Genomic DNA, 27,007 nt, shown 5'->3' on the forward strand with positions numbered 1-27,007 from the left:
GTAGTATTATGTTGTTCTAGCGCATAATGCGTGGTTTATCTACGATTAAGTGGTCCCATCATCGCACTTTCTCCAAGAAGTACTCAAACTCAGTTAACTGCATTACCGTAAAATTATAGCTTAGCTCAACACTCTGTCATAAATTACTTTGGAAAGTTGTATCAACTATGCTTGACGTGCGCTGTTTACAAGCAGCAGTGGACACGAGCTTAATTCGCTGTCAAGTAACACAATAATTTTGTAATGTTGTCAAAGTTATTTCTGTAATGATTAAGTTGGTACAAACTGTTACAAATGTCATTATACAGGAAATTTGTTGTCCTGGTAAAGACAGTCCTAATAAAGCACATAAAATTTGGAAAATAAATCAGCAGATTTCTTAAAATTTCATTTTTTTACATAATAAGTCTTGGGATTGACACGCTTCTTCTAATCCATGAAAGTATCACAAAGAATATCAGCGGAATTAATTCCATAAGACACTATGTTACAATCTACATTTAACATATTAATGTATAACACACGCTCTTTATGTGACTTGTCACCATAGCGGAACACAACATAATTAATATCATTATGGACATCACTAACCTTTATCTGGACTATCACTCGCCTTAATCTTGGGGGTGTTGAGATCCTGTTTTTCTTCATCTAGGTCTCACTCCTCAAAGCGACGCAAATCATGCTCTAATTGGAGTGCTGCCAGGACATTGCGTAATGTCTTCATACGTTATCAAGGATGAGTCGTGGAAAATCGATGAGTCGTAGCAAATGTAGTCGTGAGATTTGCTTGAATATGGTGCATCGTTGACCATTCGAGACTGTTAAACTGAAGTTCATTACCTATGAGAAGTGCTCTCTGATATCTATATTTTAGAACATTATAGCATTGGTCGCTTCCCTAACGGGCTTCCCAATTCATCAACTAAATTGGTAAAATCAACTCAACCACCAATCCATAAGAGATGCTGACCTCCCATGGATGGAGCAATCGCGTAATTTTAAGACAGCGCGATTCTAAAGTGTCAGTTCATCACAAAGTTAGAGACTCGGCATTGTCGATGGTGTTATCGGACATTCTACTCTGAACCAAAAAATCAATGAGGAATAGATCGTAGTTTTTATCCACTCATCCAAGAAAATTATTATAGAGCTTTGGGAAATCATACTGTGGACTCTTTTCAAAGAAAGCCGTATTATGACAGGGTTTTCATGACAGGGTCCCGCACATGAACAAATGATTTATATATATACATTTATGTATATACATTGAAGAGTAAGAGGCGAATTGGCCTTGAATGTATCTCTACACGAATCTCTGCAGTTTAGGTCGGAGATTAATCTTATAATGCGCTTCTGCGCTACAAAGGCACGCCGCCACTCCGTCGATCTTCCCCACAATAATTATATTGTATGAGAGATGCTAATAACAGAGAACATAATACACATCTAATAATCCCGATAGCGGCAGGCATCCCTTCAATTTCAGAATTGCATAAAGGAAGAGTTCAATTTCGAAACCAGATGATCAACATGTTTGTTAAAACTTAGCTGCTCGTCTAGATAAACACCCAAAAACTTGCAGCTATTCGACAGAATGATATCACCGGCCTGCGGAAGCCTTCTCCTCTTATAAAAATTTAGAAACACGGTCTTCTTTAGATTAAGAACAATGCGATTTTATTTGCACCAAGCATCAAATGACTCAACGGTATGCTTGACTTTAGAAAAAAGCATATCAGCATCATTCGACGCCAGGGCAATTGACGTGTCTTCGGCATACATGATTATGTGACATCGGAAAGACACTTGAGAAGATCATTTATATACAATAGAAAAATTAATGGGCCCAAGATTAAGCCCTGGGGAACTCCCAGTAAAACATTTGATTCCGATGGTTCCTGACCAGAGAGGACCACTTTTATTTTTCGTTCCTCCAGAAATGATTGAAGCCCGTTTAAAATCGTAAACCTAAAGCATACAATTTCTGTATGATTATGATTTTAAATATCATGTAATAAGCGTTCAAACCTCGATATTCATTTAGAAACACCCTGTATTATTGATCTCTGCGTTGGTAGTAATCATCACTCAAGATGTTAATGTTGCCGAGAGAGATCAAGGCAAAGACATAGGCAAGACTACTTGAGACTAAAAGATTATTGAATTGATGACACCGACCAGCATGAGATGAAACAGGTAACTAGTCCCATTTTGTTGCTGTAAGGAATTTTGATTGGTTTACTTTTAGAATGTTCCAGCAACCAGAACGAAAATTCAATCTGGAGAAAACCCTCACGTGATCCAAATCTTGAGTTGTCCCTTTTATAATTGCTAAGATGGACTATTCATCACCCGTTTAGGTGTTTAATCGATGATATTTCACACTAAATAACTTTTCGTCTTGTTTTTTTATTATCGACGCCTAATCGATGCCTAGCGAGTGAAAGTGCAGAACGACTTAACTGAGCGATTACTTCTTTCGTAACATTTTCGGGCAATAACTTAATAAATATGGTGACACCTAGACTGAAAAGGAAGTAGAATTCTTTTGGAAACCGATTTTGAAATGTTTCCAAAATATGATGATCCCATCATGACTTTAAATCATTACCAAGAATTCTTCTTTATGTTCAAGGTGCCCTGCACCGAAAAGGCAAAGTATACTTTTTAGCTGTAGCTTAGCACATGAGTCGATTTGACTGGAGAACATTTTTGAATTAAGTCAAAAGGTGAAGTGACATGACTATGGTTGAGAAACCGCGGCTATTTCCGAGAAACAGTTAATGAAACATGTCCCAGTGGTTCCCATGACACTTTCGGTATTTGTAAGTATTCTCCTTGGTTCGAAACTTATTGGAACTAACCTTGATTTCATTTGATTGATCTCCATTTTCGCTTTTGCAAATGTTGTCCAAAAAAACTTATCATCATCTCGAAATAGCCATCATTCCAAAACTTCTCATCTTCGTTCGTATAAGACTCTAAAATATGTTACAAGATATTACGTTAAATTCTCCAATTCATCACCATTAAACATTCATTATAGATTTCAACGTACAAATGTTTTACCAACAATTTTTGTTGTAGATAATACATTACGAACTATTCGATTTTGGTAATTCATTTTGATAATTTTACGCTAGGTTTAAATAACGTGAAAGCGATTGTTAGGGATTTTAGGGGTTTATTGGATAAAACATTTTCAATGGGATTAAAATAAAGGTTGCCATATAATACGGCTTTAAATTGGGTTCTAATTAAATAGTAATGAGTATAGTATTCGGAATTCCATTTAGTTTCAATTTTAACTGAACCATTTAATTAAAACTACATAACAATTTATATAATGTATACAATGTATATTATCATAAATCCCTATCAGATATTTAATTAGTTCTTCACCTAACTACTGATGAAATGATGATTCATTTACGTTACCAAGATACCGATGTTATCCTAAAAAGCTTATTGATTTCGCTCGCGTGATAAGAGTGTGTGCTTTCGTTTTCAAAAGAGCGAACCGTGTACACAAATATCTCCAAATTGATAAAAGTGATATAATAAAATGATAAGGTACCAATATAAAAAATTATAACTAAAACCCGTCATTTAAATAATTAATAGAATTATTATCGTTAAGTTTTTGATCAACATTTCTTGTGATTTACACAAATTACTTTCAATTTTGCAATCTTTACCGTAGGATTATTATGTTTGTTAACGAAATTGCTTTTTTAAGGTAATCTATGTATGTCTATATTTGGTTTAGATATTAATCATTTATCTGTTAGCATAGGAAATTTCCTATAATAAATCAATCATTATAAAAGTTTACTTTTATAACGAGTAAAGTTATAAAAGTTTATTAATCGAAACGTTTTTGGTTTCTTTATTGGAAAAGTTTTACTTTAGATAACGTTGATAGTGTACTAAAATTAATTAGTAAAATAAGAAATATTTAACTCAAGAAAGCTCAGGGGGCTTGTTAAATTATTGAAAGGAGGAAAAAGTTTTTTCTCAACTACTATTTATTATTTTTCTTTATTCATGCAACGAATAAAACTAAGGTTACAAAGTGGGAGCTTAAATTTAAAATATCGCAGGGCTCGTTAAAGTTTTAATAAGCCTCGGGAATACTTTTCCATAAGGAACAGTTAACACCAAAAATAAAGCGAATTGTGTAGAGCAGAAACTACTTTTCAAAATGAAATGATATCAACATTTATTATTTACTCCACATACTTTAAAAGTTGTAATCTTTAAAATATTTTTGATATCACAATTTCCCAAAATGTTATGCTTAAAAACGATATCATCACCAATAAATAACCCTAATGTGAGTATATTTCATATTTATACACCCAAAGAAATTTCTATTCCGTGTTTAAGTTGCGTGTATACACCTCCATATATCGTGACTCTAGATTCCTTGCAAATGATTAAATTAAAATACTTTGATCAAAGATTAATATAATATTGCCCCTATTTTAGTTTAATACAGTAAAACCTCGATATAACGGATTCGGGGTATTCCCCGAGTTGTCTATACGATGTATAAATCAAAGACGGTAGTTCTAGTTTTAGTTGTTATTCAGTGCTAGATTATTGTGTATTTTTATTGAGCTGGAAGTAGAACTAACACTAGATCTAGAACTAGAAGCTCTCGGGTTTAGCGTTATGTTTCTTAAGACGGCTAAACCCGAATGTTTTTAGTTCTAGGTCTAGTATTAGTTCTAATGTTAGTGTTAGTTCTTGTTTTAGTTTTTATTCAGCGTTAGATTGCTGTATATTTTCATTGAATATTCAGCCGAATGTTCAGCCGTGCGTCTGAAGACGCACGGCTAATCCCGAAACTTTCTAGTTCTAGGTCTAGTGTTAGTTCTAGTTTTAACTGTTATTCAGTGCTAGATTGTTGTATATTTTTATTAAACTAACACTAAAACAAATACTAGAACTAGAAACATTCCGGTTTAGCCGTCTTAAGAGAGGTACGGCTAAACCCGAATGTTTCTAGTTCTAGATCTAGTGATAGTTGTAATGCTAGTGTTAGTTCTTGTTTTAGTTACTATTCAGCATTAGACTGTTGTATATATTTCATTGAAATAAAACTAGAACTAACACTAGACCTAAAACTAGAATCATTAGGGTTTAGCCGTCTTAAAAGACGTTCGGCTAAATCCGAATGATTCTAGTTCTAGGTCTAGTGTTAGTTCTAATGCTAGTATAAGTTCTAGTTTTAGTTGTTATTCAGTATTAGATTGTTGTATATTATTATTGAAGTAAAAGTAGAACTAACTTACGATACTAGTAAGTATAATTGGTATGCACTTCGAAAAAGAAAAAGAAATAAACTAAAAAAGATAGATATTAAACCATGTCAATCAAGCTCATGTATATTCGATGTGGAACCGATATCAAAGCGAAACTTGGACCTTGGTTTGAAAGTAAATTAAACGAAATCGCATTACTTTGGAAAATGGGTACCGATATTGGCAATCTTGTTAGGGGGAGCGGACTTATAAATAGATCCTGGGGGAGCTTCATCTTGGGAACTTCATCATTGAAGGAGTTACGTCGACGACTTCAAAACAGTTTTCTTCTTCTACTTGTTGGAGGCGAGAAAGTCTTTGAAATGTCATCACGTTCCGTGACCTTTTCCCAAATACTTACAATGGAAAATGCCACACAGTGACAAGATAAAAAAAAGCATCAAATATTTTTAAAACTCACCCATCGCTGCAGTTCATCATAATTAAACTGGAAGCGACATGGCTTCTCGGAAACTGAAATTCCATGGTGATTTTTATTCTTATTATCTATGCGTCACTTTAACAAGGTTAATTGTGAAATATGTTATTTTTTAGCTTTTTTTTAAATATTTTAACAAGTTTTAATATTAAAGCCTAACAAAAGCTACTTTTTCAGTTTGGTATAGAACGAGTCGATTACATTTTTTTTTGTTTATTAACATCAAAAGAACCACCGCCCAGTGTTGTGTTTATTAAAAAAGAGGGTTTCGTATAACAATGTTATACGGAATTTATATTGAAACATTTCTAGGGATATTATTTTCACGAAACATAGGTTAGTGGAGAGGTTTCATTATTTTTAATATTTGTTTTGCCAATTCGTTATAATCTAAATATCCCAGCGGAGATGAATAGGTGATGTTGAAAATTTACAAAGGAAAAATCAATACTTTCCTTTTAACTTTTGCATATAACCCAAATATGTACTTATATTTCTCTTTGTACAAGTTGAAAGTTTTAATTTTCTTTTATGAACATCAAAGGATTGTATTTCTAAATATTTTCCATTTACGGGTTAAAAAACTAATAGTTCTTTTTATTTATTAAAGATCTTTTGACTTCCAATATATTTAAACGACTTTTAATTCTACTTACTATATTCTATTAATTAAACAATTTTAATTTTGTACAGGTGGTAGCCTGATGTATTCTTAATGAGGAACTTATTTAATTTTTACTTATTGTATTCCGTTTAGTTTCATATGGTATTACGCAAATTATAACATAAAAAGGAGCAAATATATTGGGTAAGGTTAGTTTTCTTTAGATATGCCAATTATACCGTAAAAAAATTTTGAGTAAGGCTAGTTTTCTTTCAAAATGTGAATCATCCAGGTTAAGAATGTAGGGTCGTATGTGTTGATTTATAATCATTATCATTAATGGGCAACCTTAATGACTTAAAGCAATATGAACTTGGATTCAGCGTACAACGTTCGATTGAAATGGTTATTGAGATAAAAATGATAACACATATAGTAAGTCTTGGGCGCATGGAACCTCGTGATTAAACTATCATGAAAAAGTAAGATTTCGCGCCGCAGTAGGTATTAGTCCCCCTGCGGATTAACTATCAGAAATCATACTTTCTTTCTGATAGTTAAGCCGAGCTTGCTTGCGGCCGAGGCAACTTTATCTGATGAAGTCGAGGCCACTTGCGACTGAGGTGCTCCGATATGATAACCAGTTTCATGTTGATATTATCTTAATTACTGAGACTCGGCCGCAATCGACCTAGGCTTAATTAATCAAAAGATCTATAAGTTCCCGTGATATATATTTTTTATGTTAAAATATTTAAACTAATAAAAAATATAAATCGACGTGTTTTAAGTAATTTCGATCGTTTTCAAATTAGATATGAGGTGGGTACTCTTGACGCGAACTGTATACATATTATTATTTTACCTACAAAATAAATTAAGACGCGACGTCCAGTCTATATTGAATACGCACCAACATCCATCTTTTCCGATTGGACGGAACGCTCCTCTCCCCGAATGTCTTATTTCATAACAAGGGCGAATATCTCTAAATCCTCTAGCTAATGCTTTAATATGAAATTCCTGATATATTGGGGAATGCTAGAACTTTGAGTTTCAAAAAGGAGCCTCTCTTATTTTGAACTATTAACATACGATATGTTCAATAACTGTCGTAGCATTGTACATCAAAACAATGTAAACCACTTTTATACATATTACGTTGATGAAAAACTCCTATACGTTTAATCATTATGTGCTTTATCTATTTTTGTCTCATACTCTCACCCCATTTTTCTTATGAATTCCACAACATTTTTAATACTATTACTTTTTCAAAAGTTGCCGTATACCTTTAAAGCATTAGCTAGAGGATTTAAAGATATTCGCTCTTGTTATGAAATAAGTCATTCGAGGAGAGGAGCATTCCATCCAATCGGAAAAGATGATGCTGGTGCGTGTTCAGTATAGACTAGACGTCGCGTGTTTATTTATTTTGTAGGTAAAATAATAAATAATAATATATACAGTTGGCGGGTATATTATAAGTCACTTTCCTGGTTATCAATTATTTTATAATTATTAAAAAAATATAAATGTGGCACAATTGTTAACATAAACGATTGTTTTGTTGATATAGTTCAACATGTTTGCTTGGTGCTTTATTATTTTTTTAACGCATGCTCTAGTTTCCATTTCGATCATTTCGCCATTTCTGTTTTATAATAGAAAATAAGAGCGAACCTTAACTATTTTATGCTTTTGAAAGAACTCGTTTAATCGTAACACTTATACACCCACATTATTTATGTATCTCGGTGTATCTTATATCTATAAATCTTTCATGCAACTAACAGTCATTCTGTCATATGTGACTCTCATAATGTGTTCCTATTAGATCTTAAACTTTATCTGAATAACAAATTTTGCAATAACCATACCCAAAAAGACTAAAAGTTAATTCTTGTGAGTCATCTTAGGGTATGATATGCTATGGAGGACAACTATATGACTTCAAAGTCAAAAGTTAATGTATGATTAAGGAATTTACCTTCAAAAATTCATGTAAGCATTTTTACTAAACTCTCCACTCCTAGCTTTCCAGAAACTGTTTGCGGCCGAGCTGTTTCAATCTGTTGAAGAGTTTTGAATTGATTAATATTAATTGTAAAGCCTCGTCCGCAAGCGACCTCGGCATAATCAGATTAACTCAGTTTTGGGTTTATATTACATTAATCATAGAGACTCGGTCGCAAGCAACCTCGCTTTAGTAAGGCAAAATCATAAATAAATTCTATACTCTTAGTTTAGTCGTGGCTTAATGCTTTGACAAGTTTTGGGTTGATATGATATTAATTGTAAAGCCTCGACTTACGGCTGACGTCGTTTGTAACCTCAGCGCTGCAAAGTGTTGATCACTGACTTTTATATTGTTAGGATACACTCTTAGAAATTGGTGGTGATGATGTTTAATAACTTTGCGATGCTGGAGAAGAAGAGTTTTTAGAAATAATGGTTTTGGTTGGGATGGCGTCAAAACATTAATACAAATCTGAAGAAGAATTTGTTGCACCGAATTTATTAGACGTATCAAATTTATGACCTGGAGGTGATGACAACAATAAAAAGTTTAATCAATGAATCAACGATTCTCTTCTTCGAGCTGCAACTTGTGATAAAGCAATAGTATTAAAAAATGTTGCGGAATTCATAAGAAAGATGAGGTAAAGCTATGATACAAAAATAGATAAAGCACATAATGATGAATCCAGGAGTTTTTCCATCAACGTATGTATAAAAGTTGTAAACCACTTTTATACATATTACTGTGCACTACTGTGCACTTGCACTGTCCCACATAACATGAAACATAGCTTAATTGTACAGGCATTGGGTAGTTTTGTAAAGGAAAAGTTTTGCTTGGAAAAAGGTGACGTCCTTATGACAACTCTGAGTTTTCGGCTTTCTTAAGAGATGCACGGCTAAACCGGAATGTTTCTAGTTCTAGTGTTAGTTTTAGTGCTAGTGTTAGTCTAGTTTTATTTGTTATTCAGCACTCGATTATTCTATATTTTTATTGACTATAACGGACACTGCCTTCCCCGTATTAATTCGTTATAACGAGGTTTTACTGTAATGTCTAATTATATTGACAAGTTGTAAGTTGTATTTTATGGGGGACAAAGTAAGTAGGCAGTATATTGCATGTTAAGTGACATTCACTGGAAAACAAACATTGCAAGAGGCAAATCCAATTCATGCACATCACCATCATCACTACCATTGGCGCTGCAACCCAACTTTTGGTCTTGACCTCCTCGACAATGTGTTGTGGTGTAGTGTTTTGATGTATGGCGGTCAACTCCGTTTTGCTCCCTTTCTAGGAACAAAGAGTACTAACGAGACCAGATGTACAGGGTGTCCAAATTTCGATGGGTTTGCAGGGTATCTCAGTTATTATGAAAGATAGAAAGTTCCGGCTTTCGCGAACCTGAGTTACTTTTTTGTGAAACTTACAATGGCACAAACCAAATTTTCATAGCCCTCTTCATTTTTGATATACAGGGAGTGTTTCAAAATTGACGATTTTCAGGCACCACCTATATCGCGGCTATCCGGAAACGTAAAACCGGTTTCTAATATATTTTTTCACGTAGAATTTTTCTAGTCATTACGGTTTTTGAGTTATAAAGAGTTAAGTATTTTAAAAGTTGAATATTCAGTATTTGAGTTGTGTTTATAACTCAAAAACCGTGATGACCAGAAAAATTCTACGTGCACCATTGGATTCCACGTGAAAAAATCTATTAGAACCCGTTTTTACTTTATCACTAAGTTTCCGGATAGCCGAGATACAGGAGGTGTCTGAAAATCGTAAATTTAAAACACTCCCTGTATATCAAAAACGAAGAGGGCTATGAAAATTTGGTTTGCGCCATTGTAAGTTTCACAAAAAAGTAGCTCAGGTTCGCGAAAGCCGCAACTTTCTATCTTTCATAATAACTGAGATACCCTGCAAACCCATCTAAATTTGGACACCCTGTACAACTGACCCAGATGTACAATTTGCCCAGACCGACGGCTTAACGTCGTCTCCGAAAGAAAAACATCACATTTGACAACATGGGATTCTAGGAAATTCATATATGGATATAAACAACGACTGTATTGTTTAAATCTGTTCTTCTAGCAAGTCAAAAATGAGTATCAACGCGATTTTGAAGTTGGAAATATTAATTAACACTCAAATTAATAAAAGAATTAAATTTATCTATTAATACAAAGGAACATCTAAAAATGGTGATATAATTATGATATATTAATGATCGACTATAAGGTCTACCCAAAGGTCAAGTATAAAGGTACATTAAATGTTAATGTACAAAACCATATAGCACGCAATACTGAAATTACTTTATAATGGAAGAAACTATATGTGTAATTATTTAATGTATAATATTTTATTTTTATCTCTACTAAAAGTACATCAGTCATGAATTAAGAACGATAAAAGCTCTCTTTAAATTTAATTTTCCTTTTAATCAAAAAATCTCACTTTGAATGAACACTGACTGCAATAACACTTACCATAACAATAACGAACCCTTAATTAATCTTTTCAATTCCAAGACTTTCAAGAGTTCCATTTAAGATATTACCTGCAATTCAAATTTAAAACAGTCATAAATAAAATTGAGAATTTCCTTTCTTTTATAACAAAAACGGCAAAAAAAAGAAAATTCAATGTCTGCACTCCAATCCAACGCGATTGCGGTTTTAATTGCTCCGAATCGTTTAAACCGTACAATTATTGAATTCCGGAGTTTTCGAATGACTGTAAACGTTTATTTAAACCGTGTTTTTTTTTTTGTTTTTCGGATTTCTGTTTGTTTTTGGCCCGTACATTTCCCGTGTTTGTTTATTTCGTCGCATAATAAATATTTTAATTTCGCCGTATGCATTTGTTACATTGCATCGGTTAAATTTTACTAGAATGTAAAAATAAATAAAATATTAAAAAAAATGTTTTAAAAATTTTAATTTATATTAGTTTGGAAGTCGTAATGTGAAATTTTTATTGGCTGTTTTGAGTTATTTTGTTTCAATAAAAACCTCTCTACGAATTAGAAATGTTGTTCGAATCGTGATTAATATAGCGGACCCATAAACGAGCACCATTTTCACTTCCGCACGTAGATTAAACGGAAATAATGATTGACGTACGTTTGTTCGAAAAATTGCTAGTTTTTGGCGGAGGGTCATTAATAAAATTTTCCGGATTGAATCAAAAAAAATCTACACAATGATTTTCTCTAATTTAGTAATTCCTCGCAAAACTCCACTTCTAACGACTAAAAATGTTATACTTGTTGCAGATTTTCGTTGAGTAGAACTGACACTGCTGAAAATGTTCCCCCAGCGACACCCTCTTCAGTTGGTGGCAGCTTACGGAGCGGATCCGGAGACAGTAACACACCAGGATTTCCAAAAGTGTTACCCGCACCCGGAGCTAGCGCTATGGTCCAAAACCGTAGACGAACTTTGGAGTGCCTCGTTCCAGCCCCACCCATAAGAAGACCTGGATCGTTCAGGCAACGAACACCGAAGACGACCCCTGAAAGACCATCGCACTCCTTTTGCAGTCGTCGACTCTCTTGGCCGGATATCGATCATCAGGTGCAATCAGGGTGAGTTTACTTGGGTGTGTCCTAGAACTTTACCCGCAAATTGATTTGAAAAGAGTAAGATAAGATCATTCTTAAAGAGGATGAGAAATCATATTTAAATTTTATCTCAAAAATATATTTCAAAGTTTCTAAAGTGTAAAATGTAGATACTTTGAAAACTGTATGATAATTTATGTCATGTCCCCATATACTGAATAATACTGAAATATGTCTCCCTTAATCGTGCAAATGGTACCAGCTGAACGCGAACTGCATATAAATATGATTCAATAGCGACAACTACATATGAGTACTATAACTTTAACGAATGGACTCGCTAAACCATGCAGATCACCTCAACCATACATAACACGAACTGAATGGATTTGGTATATAAACTATAAAATTGAAACAGAATCCAAAATAATTCAGCTATCAACTCGAATATTAATGATACAATTTATGAACTTATTTTAATGGACTCTATTATTAAAATAGACATTAATCATAAGTTCGTTTTTGATAAAAATAATATCGATTCGATTTCGAAAATTACGGTAGAGAAACTTAGAAGTGATGTAACCAGTAATTGTTATCTAGGGGAAACTTTTGTTCCCGTTCTCTCTCGTCACTCACAAGCAGGCGTCATTCTGTTCGGTTTTTCCGGTTTGTTTCTCGACATCGAGATCGAACCAGAATGTAATTCTCCTGCTTTTCGAACAGGAGGAGATGAGAAATTGATAGGGCGAACGAAACTCGGATTGACGCCGAACAACCTTTCAACGTCATTACAGTTTCAACCTCTGCAAAAAAAAATTATCGCTTAACCAAATAAGAATGAAGGTAAAGACAATCGATCAAAGTCGAAAATAATTTTAAAAAAAAGGATTTTTATGAACATTTGTTATCTTTGAACATCTTTTTTTCTTTATTAAAGACAGTAAACCTCATATTAAATATAAATGTTAGCGCTCATAGATAGAATCCAACTCGGGGTATTCCCCAAGATGCTCTATTCAATGTTCATAGATAAATTCGGGGTATTCCCCGAGTAGTCTGTATGATGTATAAATCACGGACGGTAGTTCTACTTTTAATTGGCATTATACAGGGTGGTCCAGTTAACGTTTAAAATGCGCTAAAGTTTATCGTTTTCAAGATAATCCGCTTTTTATTATTCGATACAGACCAATGTTTCTTAGAGGATAGTTAAAATAATGTGTGCCATGGAAACAAAGTTTTAGTTTATTAATGTTTTTTAATCTAAATTCTAAAGAAAGTGTTTAAAATGTAAAAAATTTTGCTTGCATAATTCTGACCGACGAATTACTGATCCAGTAATGGTATTTCAGAGCGGCCTTATGTCATTACAAGCATTCCTAATCCTATTAAAAGTTCATCCCTTGTGGGAACATGTGTCTCATACAATTTCCCTTTCAAATATTTCCACACAAAAAAGTCATTAAGATCTGCAGATTGTGGGGCCATGCGACTGGTCCACCACGACCAATCCATTTTGCAGGAAAATGGTTGTCTAGCCAATTTCTTACCACCCTACCGTGATAAGCTGCACAATCATCAAGTTGAAACCAGGCCTCTCTTCTTCTTAAAGCTAATCAATGTCATTCCACATATTGGCATGTTCAGCTCCCAAAAATACAAGAACACCGCAGCGGTTAATAGTGGTGGCAAAAAGTATGGCCTGTTGACGTTGACACTAAATTCATGTTGGAAGTTTCGTGGCCCAATTGCGTAGGGATACCAAAATATGTAAATTGTGAAAGTTTATAATCCTTCATCTTATGCAACACGATTATAAAAAATCTCTATTGTTGGCTGATGCTTTAGCAATCCACCGACAAAACGTTACACGCCGTTCTTCATCGTCTGCAATCCTTGCAAGGGTTGTAAATGATAAGGACGTCTATGATGTTTTAAAAGGCGATAAACACGCGCCCTAGAAATTCATAAGGCATTCGAAACTCTTCTAACATTCGTAGTGGAGTCTCTATCGAACTCAAGCAAAATTATTCTTCTAAAGTTTCTTTCCAGTCTAACATAGTCATTATTACGATCTACCCGTCATTATTAAGCCCTTATTCAACTATTTGTCTATGCACTTTCACAAACACAGAAGGATGCGGATGTCTTCTATTTGGATATCTTCTCCTATACTCTAGGAGTACTTCTGCTGAATTTAATTTAACACTGATCAACAACTACTGGTGATTTGACACTTGATACAATAAACTAAAACATCAGTGAACTTACCTATTTTGTTTCAATGGCAAAAATTATTATACCTATTTTTAACAATCCTCTAAAAAAATTGGTCTATATCGAATAAGAAAAAGCGAATTATCTTGAAAACAATCAACTTTAGTGTATTTTGATAAGAGTACCGTTTTTGCTTAAAAAAGTATCGAGAATAAGAATTTTTATTCAAAAAGCCAAAAAGTATACTGTCAGAAAAGTTATTGTTATTTTAATCCGTAAAGAATACGTTACTCCATAATCGTTTTTCTCATGCCAAAAAAACTCCGTATACCAAATTTGAAAAGAATCGGTTGAAATACACGTGTAATATTAGATAAAAATCAATTTAAAAATTTAATTTGAACACCCTGTATCTCCAAAACAAAGCGTTTGTCGATCTATGTTTATATGAAGTATTTGTGTTAATTTTAAAAGATCTATCGACTGTTAAAGACCTGCTACAAAAACCTGAAATACCCTGTATATTATATTGTTATTAAGCGCTAGATTGTTGTATATTTTTATTGAACTAAAAGTAGAACTAACACTAGCCGTACGTCTCTTAGGACGGCTAAACTCGAATGTTTCTAGTTCTAGGTCTAGCATTAGTTCTAATGCTAGTGTTAGTTCTTGTTTTAGTTGTTATTCAGCGTTAGATTGTTTTATATTTTTCATTGAAATAAAACTAGAACTAACACTAGACCTAGAATTAGAAACATTCGGTCTAATGTTAGTTCTAGTTTTAGATATTATTCAGTGCTAGATTGCCGTCTTAAGAGACGTACGGCTAAACCCGAATGATTCTAGTTCTAGGTCTAGTGCTTGTTCTAGTTTTAGTTCAATAAAAATATACAACAGTCTAGCATTGAATAACAGCTAAAACTAGAACTAACACTAGACCTAGAACTAGAATCATTCGGGTTTAGCCGTACGTCTTTTAAGACGGCTAAACCCGAATGTTTCTAGTTCTAGGTCTAGTGTTAGTTCTAATGCTAATGTTAGTTCTAGTTTTATTTGTTATTCAGTGCTAGATTGTTGTATATTTTTGTTTAACTAAAAATAGAACTAACACTAGATCTAGAACTAGAAACATTCGGATTTAGCCATACGTCTCTTAAGACGGCTAAACCCGAATATTTCTACTTCTAGGTATATTGTTAGTTCTAATGCTAGTTTTAGTTCTAGTTTTAGTTGTTATTCAGTGCTAGATTGTTGCATATTTTTCATTAAACTAAAACTAGAACTAACTAATAAAGAACGCAACGGTATGGATAGCTGTTCGAATTTGTGCGCATTAAAATTATTCATTCAAACAGTTTAAAGTGCTTAAATTTAAATTTTTTCACATAACGGTCTTTAGGCTATAATGGATACTCTCTTACCCGTATTAATCCGTAATATCGAGGATTTACTGTATTTCATATTTCAAAAGGAAAGAAAATAAAAAGTCAAGATATAATTTCCAAGTTGTTTCTCCTTAATGTACTTCGCAATTTCCGAGGGGGAGTCGCCTGCTGCATAATTTTCGTTCTAAGGCAATGTGTATTTTGTTATTCCCCGCTTCGGAACATTTTTGCGGTTCGATTGGTTCGCAAATAGGTCCTATTACAATGAAATACGGGTGCCCGTGGCAATTTCAACCTAAATATTTTAAAGATTTTGTGCTTTTTCCTACAATTTTTTTTCTAAAATAATTCAAATACCAAATAAACAACAAAGAATAAAATTTTTCAATCCAATCGATAAATAAAGTAGAGACCGTGTTTGAAAATATGCTCGAAATATGTTCGGATTCGTATTTATTGAAAAATTCCACGTCCCAACGGCACATTCCTTTATCCAAGTTTCGCGAACATCCGTTCTTTCGGGTTTGGATATTATCTAAAGAAAATCTCGACAACGGATTTGTCGTACGCGTTCCGTACCAAATCGAATATCAATATTGATTTACATACGGCTCGACAACGGTGACGAGTACACACTTTGCGGCTAAATATGTTAATGTCTGTTTGATGGGGCAATATTTGCGAGAGGCGAATCCGCGCGGAAGACGGAAATTTGTTGCCCGTGGCCGGAAAAGTTATGCAAAATTTATTCCGAGAGTATTTACATTTTTTTTTAATGGAATGCTGCTGTGTATAAATTTCAATATAATTCATGTCCAGTGTGATTTATGCTGTAATTTAGATTAAAATTGTTTAAAATAAATGTTCAGGATATACATAAAAATGGTATTTTAAATAGACAGGTTGCGGCAAAAATAATAAAATCAGGGAGATATGAAATGAATTTGAAATAGTTAATAATTCTAGAAAAAAATAAAGTAAAAGAAATTCGTATGCTGAGGAAGCATAACGCATAATGTTACTCTATGTCCATCTGATGAGATTGCTGTAACGGCTTTATTCAAATACATTCTAATTTGAATAACTCGCTGAAAACTTCAAGTTGTGGAGGTCCCATTAAAGTTTTCTAGATGCTTATACCAGGATGTTGATCAGTTTTAATTGGATGCCAACTCAAATAAAATACTATAACGAACTTAAAATGGAAATAATTTGTTTTTTAATTGCTCTCCAAGAATTGTATCTTTAATATGATTCCTCCACTCAACTACAAACAAATTTCTTGCTTTTATTAATATTTAAATAGTTTCCTTTTGGCACCTTTTTGTATCTAAAAAGTGTTGACGAAATTGCTCCACACCTGAATGCCTAGTAACCGTCTACGAGATCCAGTTTTTTGTATCTTTTCGTATGTAGACGTCAAGGATTTAGATCCTATTTCTGTTGCTTTGGACATGTGAGGTTCCACAAATTGGTTAATGATAAACAATTAGAGAGTTATCAACGAGGTTATTAAAGTTAGTTATAGAGGTGAAAAGGAACTTAATGAGAACTGAATGGAATGGAAATGCATAAAACGGAATCAAAAGTAATGGTACTGACTTTTTGACTATTCTGACATCTTCTAGATTCTGCTGTGTTTCAACTTCTTTCTTCTAGCCACGCTCAGGCTTCTACTTTTTCTTTCTTCCAATATTTTAGATGTATTGTTTCTAACTCTTGTCTGCCTTCTGCAATCTTAATAATTTCTTACTTTTTTCTTTTTCCTCTGTATGGTTTCAATTATATCTTTCTTGATTTCTTTCATTCTCTATATTTGTATTCTCCAATTCCTCTTCTTTCTGGTTAATCTAGGATCCTTTATCTTCTGCTTTGTATTCAGTTTCTTTCTTTTCGGGTTCGTTCTACTTGTTCTACTTTTCTGCTTCTATTAGCCTTTTTCATTATTTCAGTTACATTATTTCTGACTCCTGCTTTCTTTTCACATTCTGGCTAGATGGCGAACTCCTTCCTCTATGCAGTTTCTTCTGATATGTTACTCTCGTCTATACTTCTGGATTTATTTGAATTTGTTCTTTTATTTGCTGTGTTTCTAGTTTTTTCCTTTATACTTTGTTTGGTCTACCTCTCATTCTGTGTTGCTTGTAGTTTTCTTGATTTCTTTCGTCTTTATATGTGAATTCTTCTGCCTCTTTTCTCTGCGTATTCTTGCCTCTTGCAGATTCTGCTTTCTCAACCTCTTTCTTTCTGGATCAGGCTTTGTTTTAGTTTTATTATTTCTGACTCCAGTTTTCTTTATGGATTCTTGCTAATATCATGCAAGTTTCTGGGTTACCTCTTTTTCTTCTACTGCTAAGACGAGCTTTGATACTGCTTTCGTCTTTGTCCATAGCTTCCTTAACTTTGTTTTCCTCTACATTTGAGTCCTCCTCCTATTGGCTATCTTACATGTTCTGGGTTTTACTTTGTTTGTATCTTGTTTCTTTCTAGCCTCTTGGATACTACTTTTTCTAGCTCCCTGCTTTTTTTCTAGCTTTTTGTTCTTCCAATTCTTACATAAGGCTCTTCAATTCTAGACAGCAAATAAAGAACCAAATATCCTTCTAGCTTCTCTGGCATTTTCTAGTTTTTGTTTTATCTGTAACTTCACTCTTTAGGCCTTGTTTGAGCTTCTAATTTTTCAAGTTTTCTACTTTACTACCTTTTTCAGTATTAGTTTCATTATTTCTGATTCCTTTCATTTTTCTGCATTTTTGCTAGATTTTAGGTTCCTTCTTTTTCCTCTATCTATTTCCTTCTGGCTTCGTTTGAGCTTCTTCCTTCATCTGATATGCTTCTAGTTACTACTGTGTTCTTACATTTTTAGATTCATTTTTACATTCTTTCTTTCTGACATGATTCCCTCTTCTTGTGATACTGCTTTCTTCACTCTCTATAATTTCCTTAAGATCTTTTTTCTTTATATTTCTTGCTTTTGAATACTTCTTTGTCTCTTTTTAACTATTCTGAAATCATCTCGATAGTAACTTTGTTGTTAATTTCATATTTGTTTCTGGATTCTTGGATTTTTCTCTAGATGGCCTCTTCCTGCATCGCTCAAACTTTCTATTTATATGGTGTCTTTCTAGTATTTGCTTAATTTTTGCGTTTTAGCGCTTTTTCGTCAGATGTTTTACCACTGGCGTATTACTTTCTTTATCAAACTAGTATTATTTATGCCCTTCTCAAGTGAAGAGCTATGAAAGCTGTTGTTAAAACAACCATAATATCAAATCATTTAGAATACAATGAGGTTGCAATCCTCGCTGCATTTTCAAATTGCCTCTTTTGAAAGTTTTGAAAATGAGACATATTTTATCAAAAACATCTTAATTTGGGTTATATCAGAAAAAGTACAACATTGCAACATCAATCTTTATTGCTTTGTTTTTACAAGAAACTAAACATAGTTAACTTAAAAGAATTAAATTATTATAGATTTTAGAAATATATTGAGTTTATGTCGTGCAATTTTCATCAACAAAACTCCGTGGTTTATTTCAAATTAATGAGATTATCCGCGACGGTAAACACTGGTATAGATCTTTTCAAGTTCAACTTGAATTTACAAAAAATTTCGCTCTATATCCATCCGATTTCTCTTATTATACGCTCCGTTTATTGACAACGAAGACTTATCTCAGCAATAGTAGTTTGCAACTGTTGTTTGTTTAATAGACGGAGGAAGATAAATATTGAACTCCGGATAAGAGAATTGTTCTTTCCGCTCGAGTTTCGTACTGAAACTTTTCCATCGTTTATTGCCAATTGGAAATTACGTTTCAATAAAGTCAGAATTCTAAGTGTTTCTATTTAAATATTTTTGCGCAAGTATCATTCATTATTAATGCTTATTTAAATTTCGAATATCATTTCTTCTAGATTTCAGGAAAGTTCTTTTTAGCGAGTTCTTTTTTATATATTTTTTTAATAGATAAGAGTAAAACTTTTTAAGTTGTTTCCTTTTTAAGTTTGTTCGGAGTTTTCAAAATTTATTGTACATACTTTATAATCATAAAACAACTTCTTTCTATTCTTCATCGTTTCTGACATCATTAGGAATATTAATTTCTTCCCAATAAGTGTATTGCATTGCAGGGGTCTTAGTTTTAAAATTAACCGTTGAAGTATGAGTTTTATATTCGCTAATATGGTGTTGAGTTATAAACTCGCTTTTGCCAATTCTTTTAATTTTTAATTTCTGAGGAACGATTCCGGTTAAAAATATATCTTCCGCAGGAATATAAATGTGATTAAGAGATTCATCGTAAATTCTTTTTGCTATGTGACCAGGAAATAAATAAGTTTCACTCGATAAATAATCGGGTAAAACAGAATCGTTATATTGATTGTGAGAAATATAATGTTTCGATTTATTAATTCTATTCGTTCGTTTATGATGATGAATATGCCCATAAAGAGCACTAACATTATTATTTAACTTCTCTATCACTTTTAATAACGATGGCATATTAATAAATACATCATCTTTAGTTTTTAAAACGTACTTAACATCGGGACAATGAGTTGATACAAATTCCATCATTGATATTGATTTTAACGATCTAAAAAGACATTATTAGAAAAATAAATAAAAAATGATTAAATTAAATTAACCTATTAAATTCACTATCAACATTTTTCTCAATAATCATATCCGAATACATATTCAATTCGGTTTTTGTACCATCACTTTTACCACCACCAAAAAGAAAAGCAATTGAAATATCGTTTATAAGCGCATAATGACCCCAAGTTTTTCTTATTCCCATCCTTTTCGATTTATGGTGCAATTTCGTCATAATAATAACCAATAAGTTTAAGCCATTTCCAAAATTCGAACACACATCGTCTTGAATAATGTGAAATCCTTTTTCGTACATCTCCGATGTTAAAACTGTTTGATCCATCACTTTTACGGATTCAGTGACGCTGATGAGTACTTCAGTATGCATCGAGGGAAAAACATTCTCTTTGCGTTTTAATGAAAGATTTAAAAAACGAATCGTAATGTAACACACTAAAATAGAAAACGGCACGATTGTTATTAACAACTTCCGTGGGGAGGACATGTTATGGAAGGATTAGAGAAAAAAATGACAAATTAATATTTTAATGACGTTAAAAACAAATTTATCGACGTTGCTTTGAAAGTTTTGAGAGGATTTTAATTATTGTGGACTTTATTAACGAATGGATTAAATTTAAACCTCGAGATTAAACTCTATACTCGATAATATCAATTATTTAGATCTAAGTAATTTATTTAACACCATGGCCATTTTGCATTATCTCAGACCTCGTCTCGGTTACCTAATAAATTTACGATGAAATTCCTATACTCGGAAGACGCATTTGGAATATTGGTGGGATACGTTAAACCACAGTGATTTATTATACACCCGATAGTCTTGTTTCAATAACATTACTTATAGTTTATCGTTCGGTATAATATTGAAGATTGTTAGTTCTGACAGATTTGGAAACTAGAGGAGTTCACTATCAGTGGAAAATTAAATTTTAAAAACAGCGCAGCAAAAAACCTAATATCTTACAACTTTTGTAAAATAGAGAGCAAGTGATAACATAACTATAAACCAGCACCAGAATTATTTAAAGTTCTATTAAGAAAATGTTGCACGAACTCAAGTTCATTTATAAACCCAAGTCTTTGATTGACTAATTCTCGCAGCAATAACTTACGATTTCTGGAATCATAATTGTCAATCATATATATCTGATAATAGAGATAGTACATCAGATTGGTAATTACCTGTGGCTACGAATTTTGGGTAATTTTAAAAGAATTCAAAATCCAAAAACTAAAATGCTTCGAAGATTTTAAAACACACATGTATATCCTTGTAAATGTTGATTAAGCATCAAAATCTGTAGAACATCACAGTACAGTCAATGAAACAATGAACAACTTTGTTTATTGATTTAGTTTTTGCGAAATCAATGTTACAAAGTACAACAAATAAGGAAAAAGCAATTCAGACTCATGTGATAGCACTTAGTTAAACTTAGGGTGGGGAATCTATAACTTCAGCTAATTGCCTTGATTAGCTTGATATCAACCCAAAACTTGTTAACACATTGTAATGTTCAACCACAATTGATATCGGAATTGTGGATATGTATGATTTTATTGTTTAGAAGCAACTAGGATAATCTTAGAGCAGGTAGGACGAGGTCGCTCACGGTCGAGACATTGATCAAGCTTTGAGGTATAATTATACATTTTCACAATAATAAGGTGAAGGCTTGGAGTCCTTGCCTTACATTTAGCCGAGATCGCTTGCGTTAACCAGCTATGGGATCATCTGATGTGGATGTGTACATTTGAACATGTTAAGGTTATGTTATGGATTCTCCGATTTAAATATAGCCAAGGTAAATTACAGGTTAGGAGCTGTAATTACTATATTACTTAGTATGACAACTAAGTGGTTTTGGAAGAGATGTACTCTCTCGTTAGAGGAAAAGAAAAGTTGAATGATATTGCATTCCCTAACTCATAGCATTTAACTGTCAGTTATCACTATGGAACCTTGAAATTTTGCGTTAAGTTAATAATATTCAAAGTACAGACTCAATAATAAGAATACGAACCTAACTCATCGATTGTGGAGAAGTCGATGGAATCTCTTTTGGACTAATCTTTTCAAGTACATGTCATATTTAGGATTCCAGACGATAGAACAATAATTTAAAACGCTGAATACGTACGCAAAATAGGGAGTTTTTATGAAACTGATATCAGTGAAATTAGTCGCTGATCTCATGACAAATCCAAGCATGCGAGAAGTCTTGTTGACCATCGAATCGACGTGCTCATTAAATAAAATTTACTATCAAAGGTCACCCCCAGATCTTTTATAAACGTGACTCTCTGCAACAATTCCCCTCTAATAAAGTAATCAAAACGTATGGGGTTAGTTTTCTTTGTAAATGTGATGGTAACACATTGTGACACACTGACACACTGTGTTCTATCAACCACATAGGAAGCGAGCCACTGCTGTATGTTGCTGGGCAAACCAACTTGTTCTATTTTATTTAATAAAAGCAGATGGTTAACCATATCAAATGCTTTGCTAAAGTCAGTGTATACTGAGTCAACCTGGCAGTTATCATCAAAAGAATGCAAAATATAATTAGTGTATTCAAGAAGATTAGTCTCTACTGAGCGACCGGCAAGAAACCATGCTGTCGTTGATTTAAAACATTCTTAACAATTTAAAAAATTGGTTTATAAATTAAGCTCTCGAGAACTTTACCGAATATAGGCAGTAGAGAGATGGGCCTGTAATTTTCGATGGAACTTCTACTGCCAGACATGAATATAGGCACATACTAGCACGCTTCCATATTTGCGGAAAGGCGCACTCTCTTAAAGATCTATTGTACAATATTGTTAAAGGGTCACTAAGAGATTCACAGCAGTTTTTAATGAGAACAGGAGGTGACCGTCGCCGCCAGGCCCCCCCAGTAGAGTTAACCGCCCCCAAAGCTCTCAAGACCTCAGCCTGCTCAAACTGTAGGGGCTGGTCGCAAAAGCGCGAACTTACAGAAAAAAAACTATTATTATGATGACCATGATTTGTCTATATGTGACTTTTTTTTAATGGGAATACTTGAAAGTTTATTTACAAGGATTCAGTTGACAGAGGTAATTCAGAGACCAATTTTTTTCAAAGCCCCATCAATTTCTGGTATAGCTGATTTTGATAAATTATTTGTTGCAACATATGAAGATGTAACACATATTACAGAAATCGAACAAATAAAGTAAATAACAACCACATCAACAAATGATATCCAATGTTAGCGTAAATAACTTCAATTAATCAAGAATTAGAACATCATTGCAAACCAAATAATCCTGGTAAAAATTTGTAACCACCATCCATTCCTTTATTAGATAATAATAATATGCAGAATATTAACAACTGCTATTGACTTATCTTACGAATGAAATGTTGATTTATGAAACTGCTGGGGGGAAAATGTATATCATATGCAGAGTTGCTTAGAGCTTTATCCTCGGCTTGAAACTCTGAAACACTTTTCATGATGGAGTATTGCTCCTAGCAATTGCAGATAATACTTATCTGGTGGATGTTGTGGCGGTGATACACATGGCAAAAATAGCATCTTAAGACGAATGCTAACCATTGCACAAGAAAAAAAAAGATAACTTTTGACCCGTTACTGGTAGTAAAGGTTTTACCGTCTAAAAAATTTTGTATACAGGAATAAATAATAATCAGAAGGTGCCAGATCTGGAGAATATGGCTGGTGTGTCGATATATAGATATCTTATACCTCACGTTATCTTGATGGAATACTACACCTTTTCTATTGATCAATTCTAGTCTTTTCTGTTTGATTAAATCATTCAATTTGTCTTGACAGTACATTTCAGGATTGATCGTTGTATTATCCGGTAGAAGCTCAAAAAAACGATTCTCTTTTGTAGACAACATGTTTCTTATTCCCAGTGATTTTAAAATGGATCATTTTCTTAACGTTTGAGAAGCAAATCATGGAAGTCAACGCGACGGCACAAATTTCTTTCGTTAAGAACGTAAAGAACCTAGATCATGAATGTCGAATTCGCAAAATTTAATCTCTCAGTGATCTCACGAGTTGTTATTCGCCGATTTGCATCAATTAACGCTTTGATTATATCTTTATCAGCTTTAACTGGCGTTCCAAAACGCGATGCATCTTCAACATCAAAATTGCCAGATCGAAATTTTGCAAACCAGTTTTGACACTCGAGTTCTGGCAATGCAGCTTCTCCATACACATCAGATAATTTGTTTCTTGTTTGAACAACATATATTTTTTTGTTAGAAACAAATAAAATAATATGTCAAAATTACATAGCCAAAATTAGCTGCTAAAATAAGTAATGATAATGGGGCTTAAGTCTGCATTCGGTTTGATAGCGATTACATTTTTAGTTATTTTTGAGATATTTTATGAAAGATTTCATTATTATATTATATATTATAACAATTAGTTGTTGGGGTACAAAATTTATTCAAAACAAATTACTATTTTATTTATTCAATTACAGCTAAGTAGTTTCTGTACTATTATCGTCAAACATGATAACTGTTCTATTGTTGACAAACATGAAATCTGCACTATTATTGTCAAACATCATATTAATTCGTACAACTGGTTAAACAGAAATTCGATACCGCACTATGTCATTGCTTTATTGAAATGTTACTCTGCACCAATAGAAAATCGATTTCGGGTAAGTGCAAATGTATTATGCGGGTAGTAATGTACGTATACGGTTTTAGGTCAAACTAAAATATATTGCTATAATAAGTTCATATTGTAAAGATCGTTACTGTCAAGTATAATAATCATTTAATTGAGAAACTCCAAAAATTAATTTAATATTGAAACAGAATTGGATCAATGTCCAAAATGTTGCTAATTATATGGAAATATAAAACAAGAGGGTTAAAATTAATTACACTACATTTGAAATTTAAATGATCAGAAGGGGTTCAATTACAAAATGTAATAGAATAAATCTTCGTAGGGTTTTAATTTTGTAAGAATGAAATGAAAAATTTTCTGAAGGGAGTCCCAAATTCGGTCATACCAAGAGTAAGCGGATTGACGTGATGTACTTATGCTTGTAGAGGGAATAAAGCCGAGCATTTATTTTCTCGGAAAATCCACGACAACCCAAGAAATTGAAACCTGATTCGCCACTCTAATTAAAACCAATAAGTTTTAATAAAATATGATAAATTTTCGTCATTTCCGCACCAATTTCTCATCCAATTTCTAGCGATCTAATTCTGCCAAGACTTAGTTAGTAATTTAATTCGATTCAATATCGACGTGTTACTGGATTTTGTTTTCTATTTTGTTTCAGAGTACAAGATATCGATGGTTCTTATTTTGAGAGCTTTCCTGCGCTCGCGTGGAAGCAAGAAAATCAAAGGCAAAGTGTACTGAAAGCCGCTGAAGATGCAATTGTAGCCGTTCCCCCGCATGAAAGTCAAGTGGGAATTACACCTATTGATTATAGCATGCCGCAAAATGAAAAGGATAAATTATATGTTGAGATGCTTTATACGATTGCAAATGCGGTAAGTTTTCGATTTTATTGCCAAAATTTTGGTGGAGATTAGAATAAATTTAAAGGAACGTTTATTATAAAACTTTAGGATACCTATAAATTTAAGACTTACTGGTCTCTCGCTTAGGTTAGCATTTATCACGCAAGTTATTCCGTTGTTCTAGATCCTTATTATCTTAAGCGGATTACAGTTTTTTTTTAATATTCTCTTAAAATACAGAAAAATTTAATATAGAGGGTGCGGCACAATGGTTGACCCAATTTCAAATGCAAATAAACCAACTTTAGATGAACTCTTTTTACACTATTTTTACCAAAACTTTTTCTAGGCACTTTTATTATTAAGCATATAAGGTTACACATTGTTTTCAAGAAGACAAGTTAAGCCTTGTATTAAAATATAAATTTTGGTTAGGTCCGATAGAGGTAATTATTTCACAATTACAATAAAAAAATGTGATGCAAAAGAACAACCATAGAGATAGTGCTGGGAGAGGGTAAGATAATGGCTCACGTCCATGGAATTATATCCTATATTATACCACCGTGTATCTGCAACAAAGAACCTGAATAGTAGTATTACTCTACTTGTTAAATTAACCGTGGGTGATCTGCGTATAACCTGCATGTTAGTTTTAATTGAACATGTTTTCTGCATAATGCCTTTACGGTTACGTTTATAGTAACAATATCTATATATAACGTGTACTAAACATAAATGCACTCCTTCAAAGTGGTTAAAGGTGTGATATAAGGAGTAGCAAAAATAATGTCCGGTCATATTTAAAAACAAAAATATTTTTTATGAACGAGTAATACAATCAATCTGTTGGGAATCACAGCTAATACATAACAAATACGATAACAAACATTAAAATATAAAATTTATAAATAAATTAAAGTGGTGCTCTCAGACTTCATAAAAATTTAAATCTTAAAACGTAAAATATACAGGGTGTCCCGTTAAGCGTACGGAGCGGCTGTATCTCAACAACGGTAAGGCCTAGAGGTTTGGGAAAAAAATCCTTATAAGCAAAGTTGTCAAGAGAAATAGCTGGAAATTATTTTCAAGTTCGTAATTCGACCGCTAGGGGGCGTAACTGCCATTGAGAAACATGAAGTTCCCGCTATCTCAGAAACTTAGACGATGAGCTATAACGTTGACAACATCATTTAGTAGCTTGGATAATACCGCATCGCTTTTGTTTTGCGATATTTCTCACATCTGTCATAATAAGGGAGGGGGAGGCCAATGCGTTTTCAAATATTTACATTTGAATAT

General features: G+C 33.1%; 2 protein-coding genes across 4 annotated transcripts in view; one reads left to right on the top strand and one right to left on the bottom strand.

Moving 5' to 3' along the window:
- The window catches only part of LOC111414772 (BAI1 associated protein 3), a 99,519-nt gene that overhangs the window by 45,094 nt on the left and 27,418 nt on the right, over positions 1-27,007 (top strand). For all 3 annotated transcript variants that reach the window (XM_023046216.2, XM_071195175.1, XM_023046215.2), the window contains exons 3-4: positions 11,671-11,982; positions 25,519-25,735. In XM_023046216.2, coding sequence (XP_022901984.1) covers positions 11,671-11,982; positions 25,519-25,735 — 529 coding nt within the window. The remainder of the gene's footprint in view (positions 1-11,670; positions 11,983-25,518; positions 25,736-27,007) is intronic.
- Positions 18,964-20,694, bottom strand: LOC111414773 (beta-1,3-galactosyltransferase 5-like). Its single transcript, XM_023046218.2, has 2 exons — positions 20,220-20,694; positions 18,964-20,167 (listed from the first exon to the last, which is right to left on the bottom strand). The coding sequence occupies exons 1-2, from the start codon at positions 20,672-20,674 to the stop codon at positions 19,633-19,635; spliced, it is 990 nt and encodes a 329-aa protein (XP_022901986.2). The 5' UTR covers positions 20,675-20,694; the 3' UTR covers positions 18,964-19,632.

This window comes from Onthophagus taurus, chromosome 1 (assembly GCF_036711975.1).
Source record: "Onthophagus taurus isolate NC chromosome 1, IU_Otau_3.0, whole genome shotgun sequence".
Classification (NCBI taxonomy): Eukaryota; Metazoa; Arthropoda; class Insecta; order Coleoptera; family Scarabaeidae; genus Onthophagus; species Onthophagus taurus.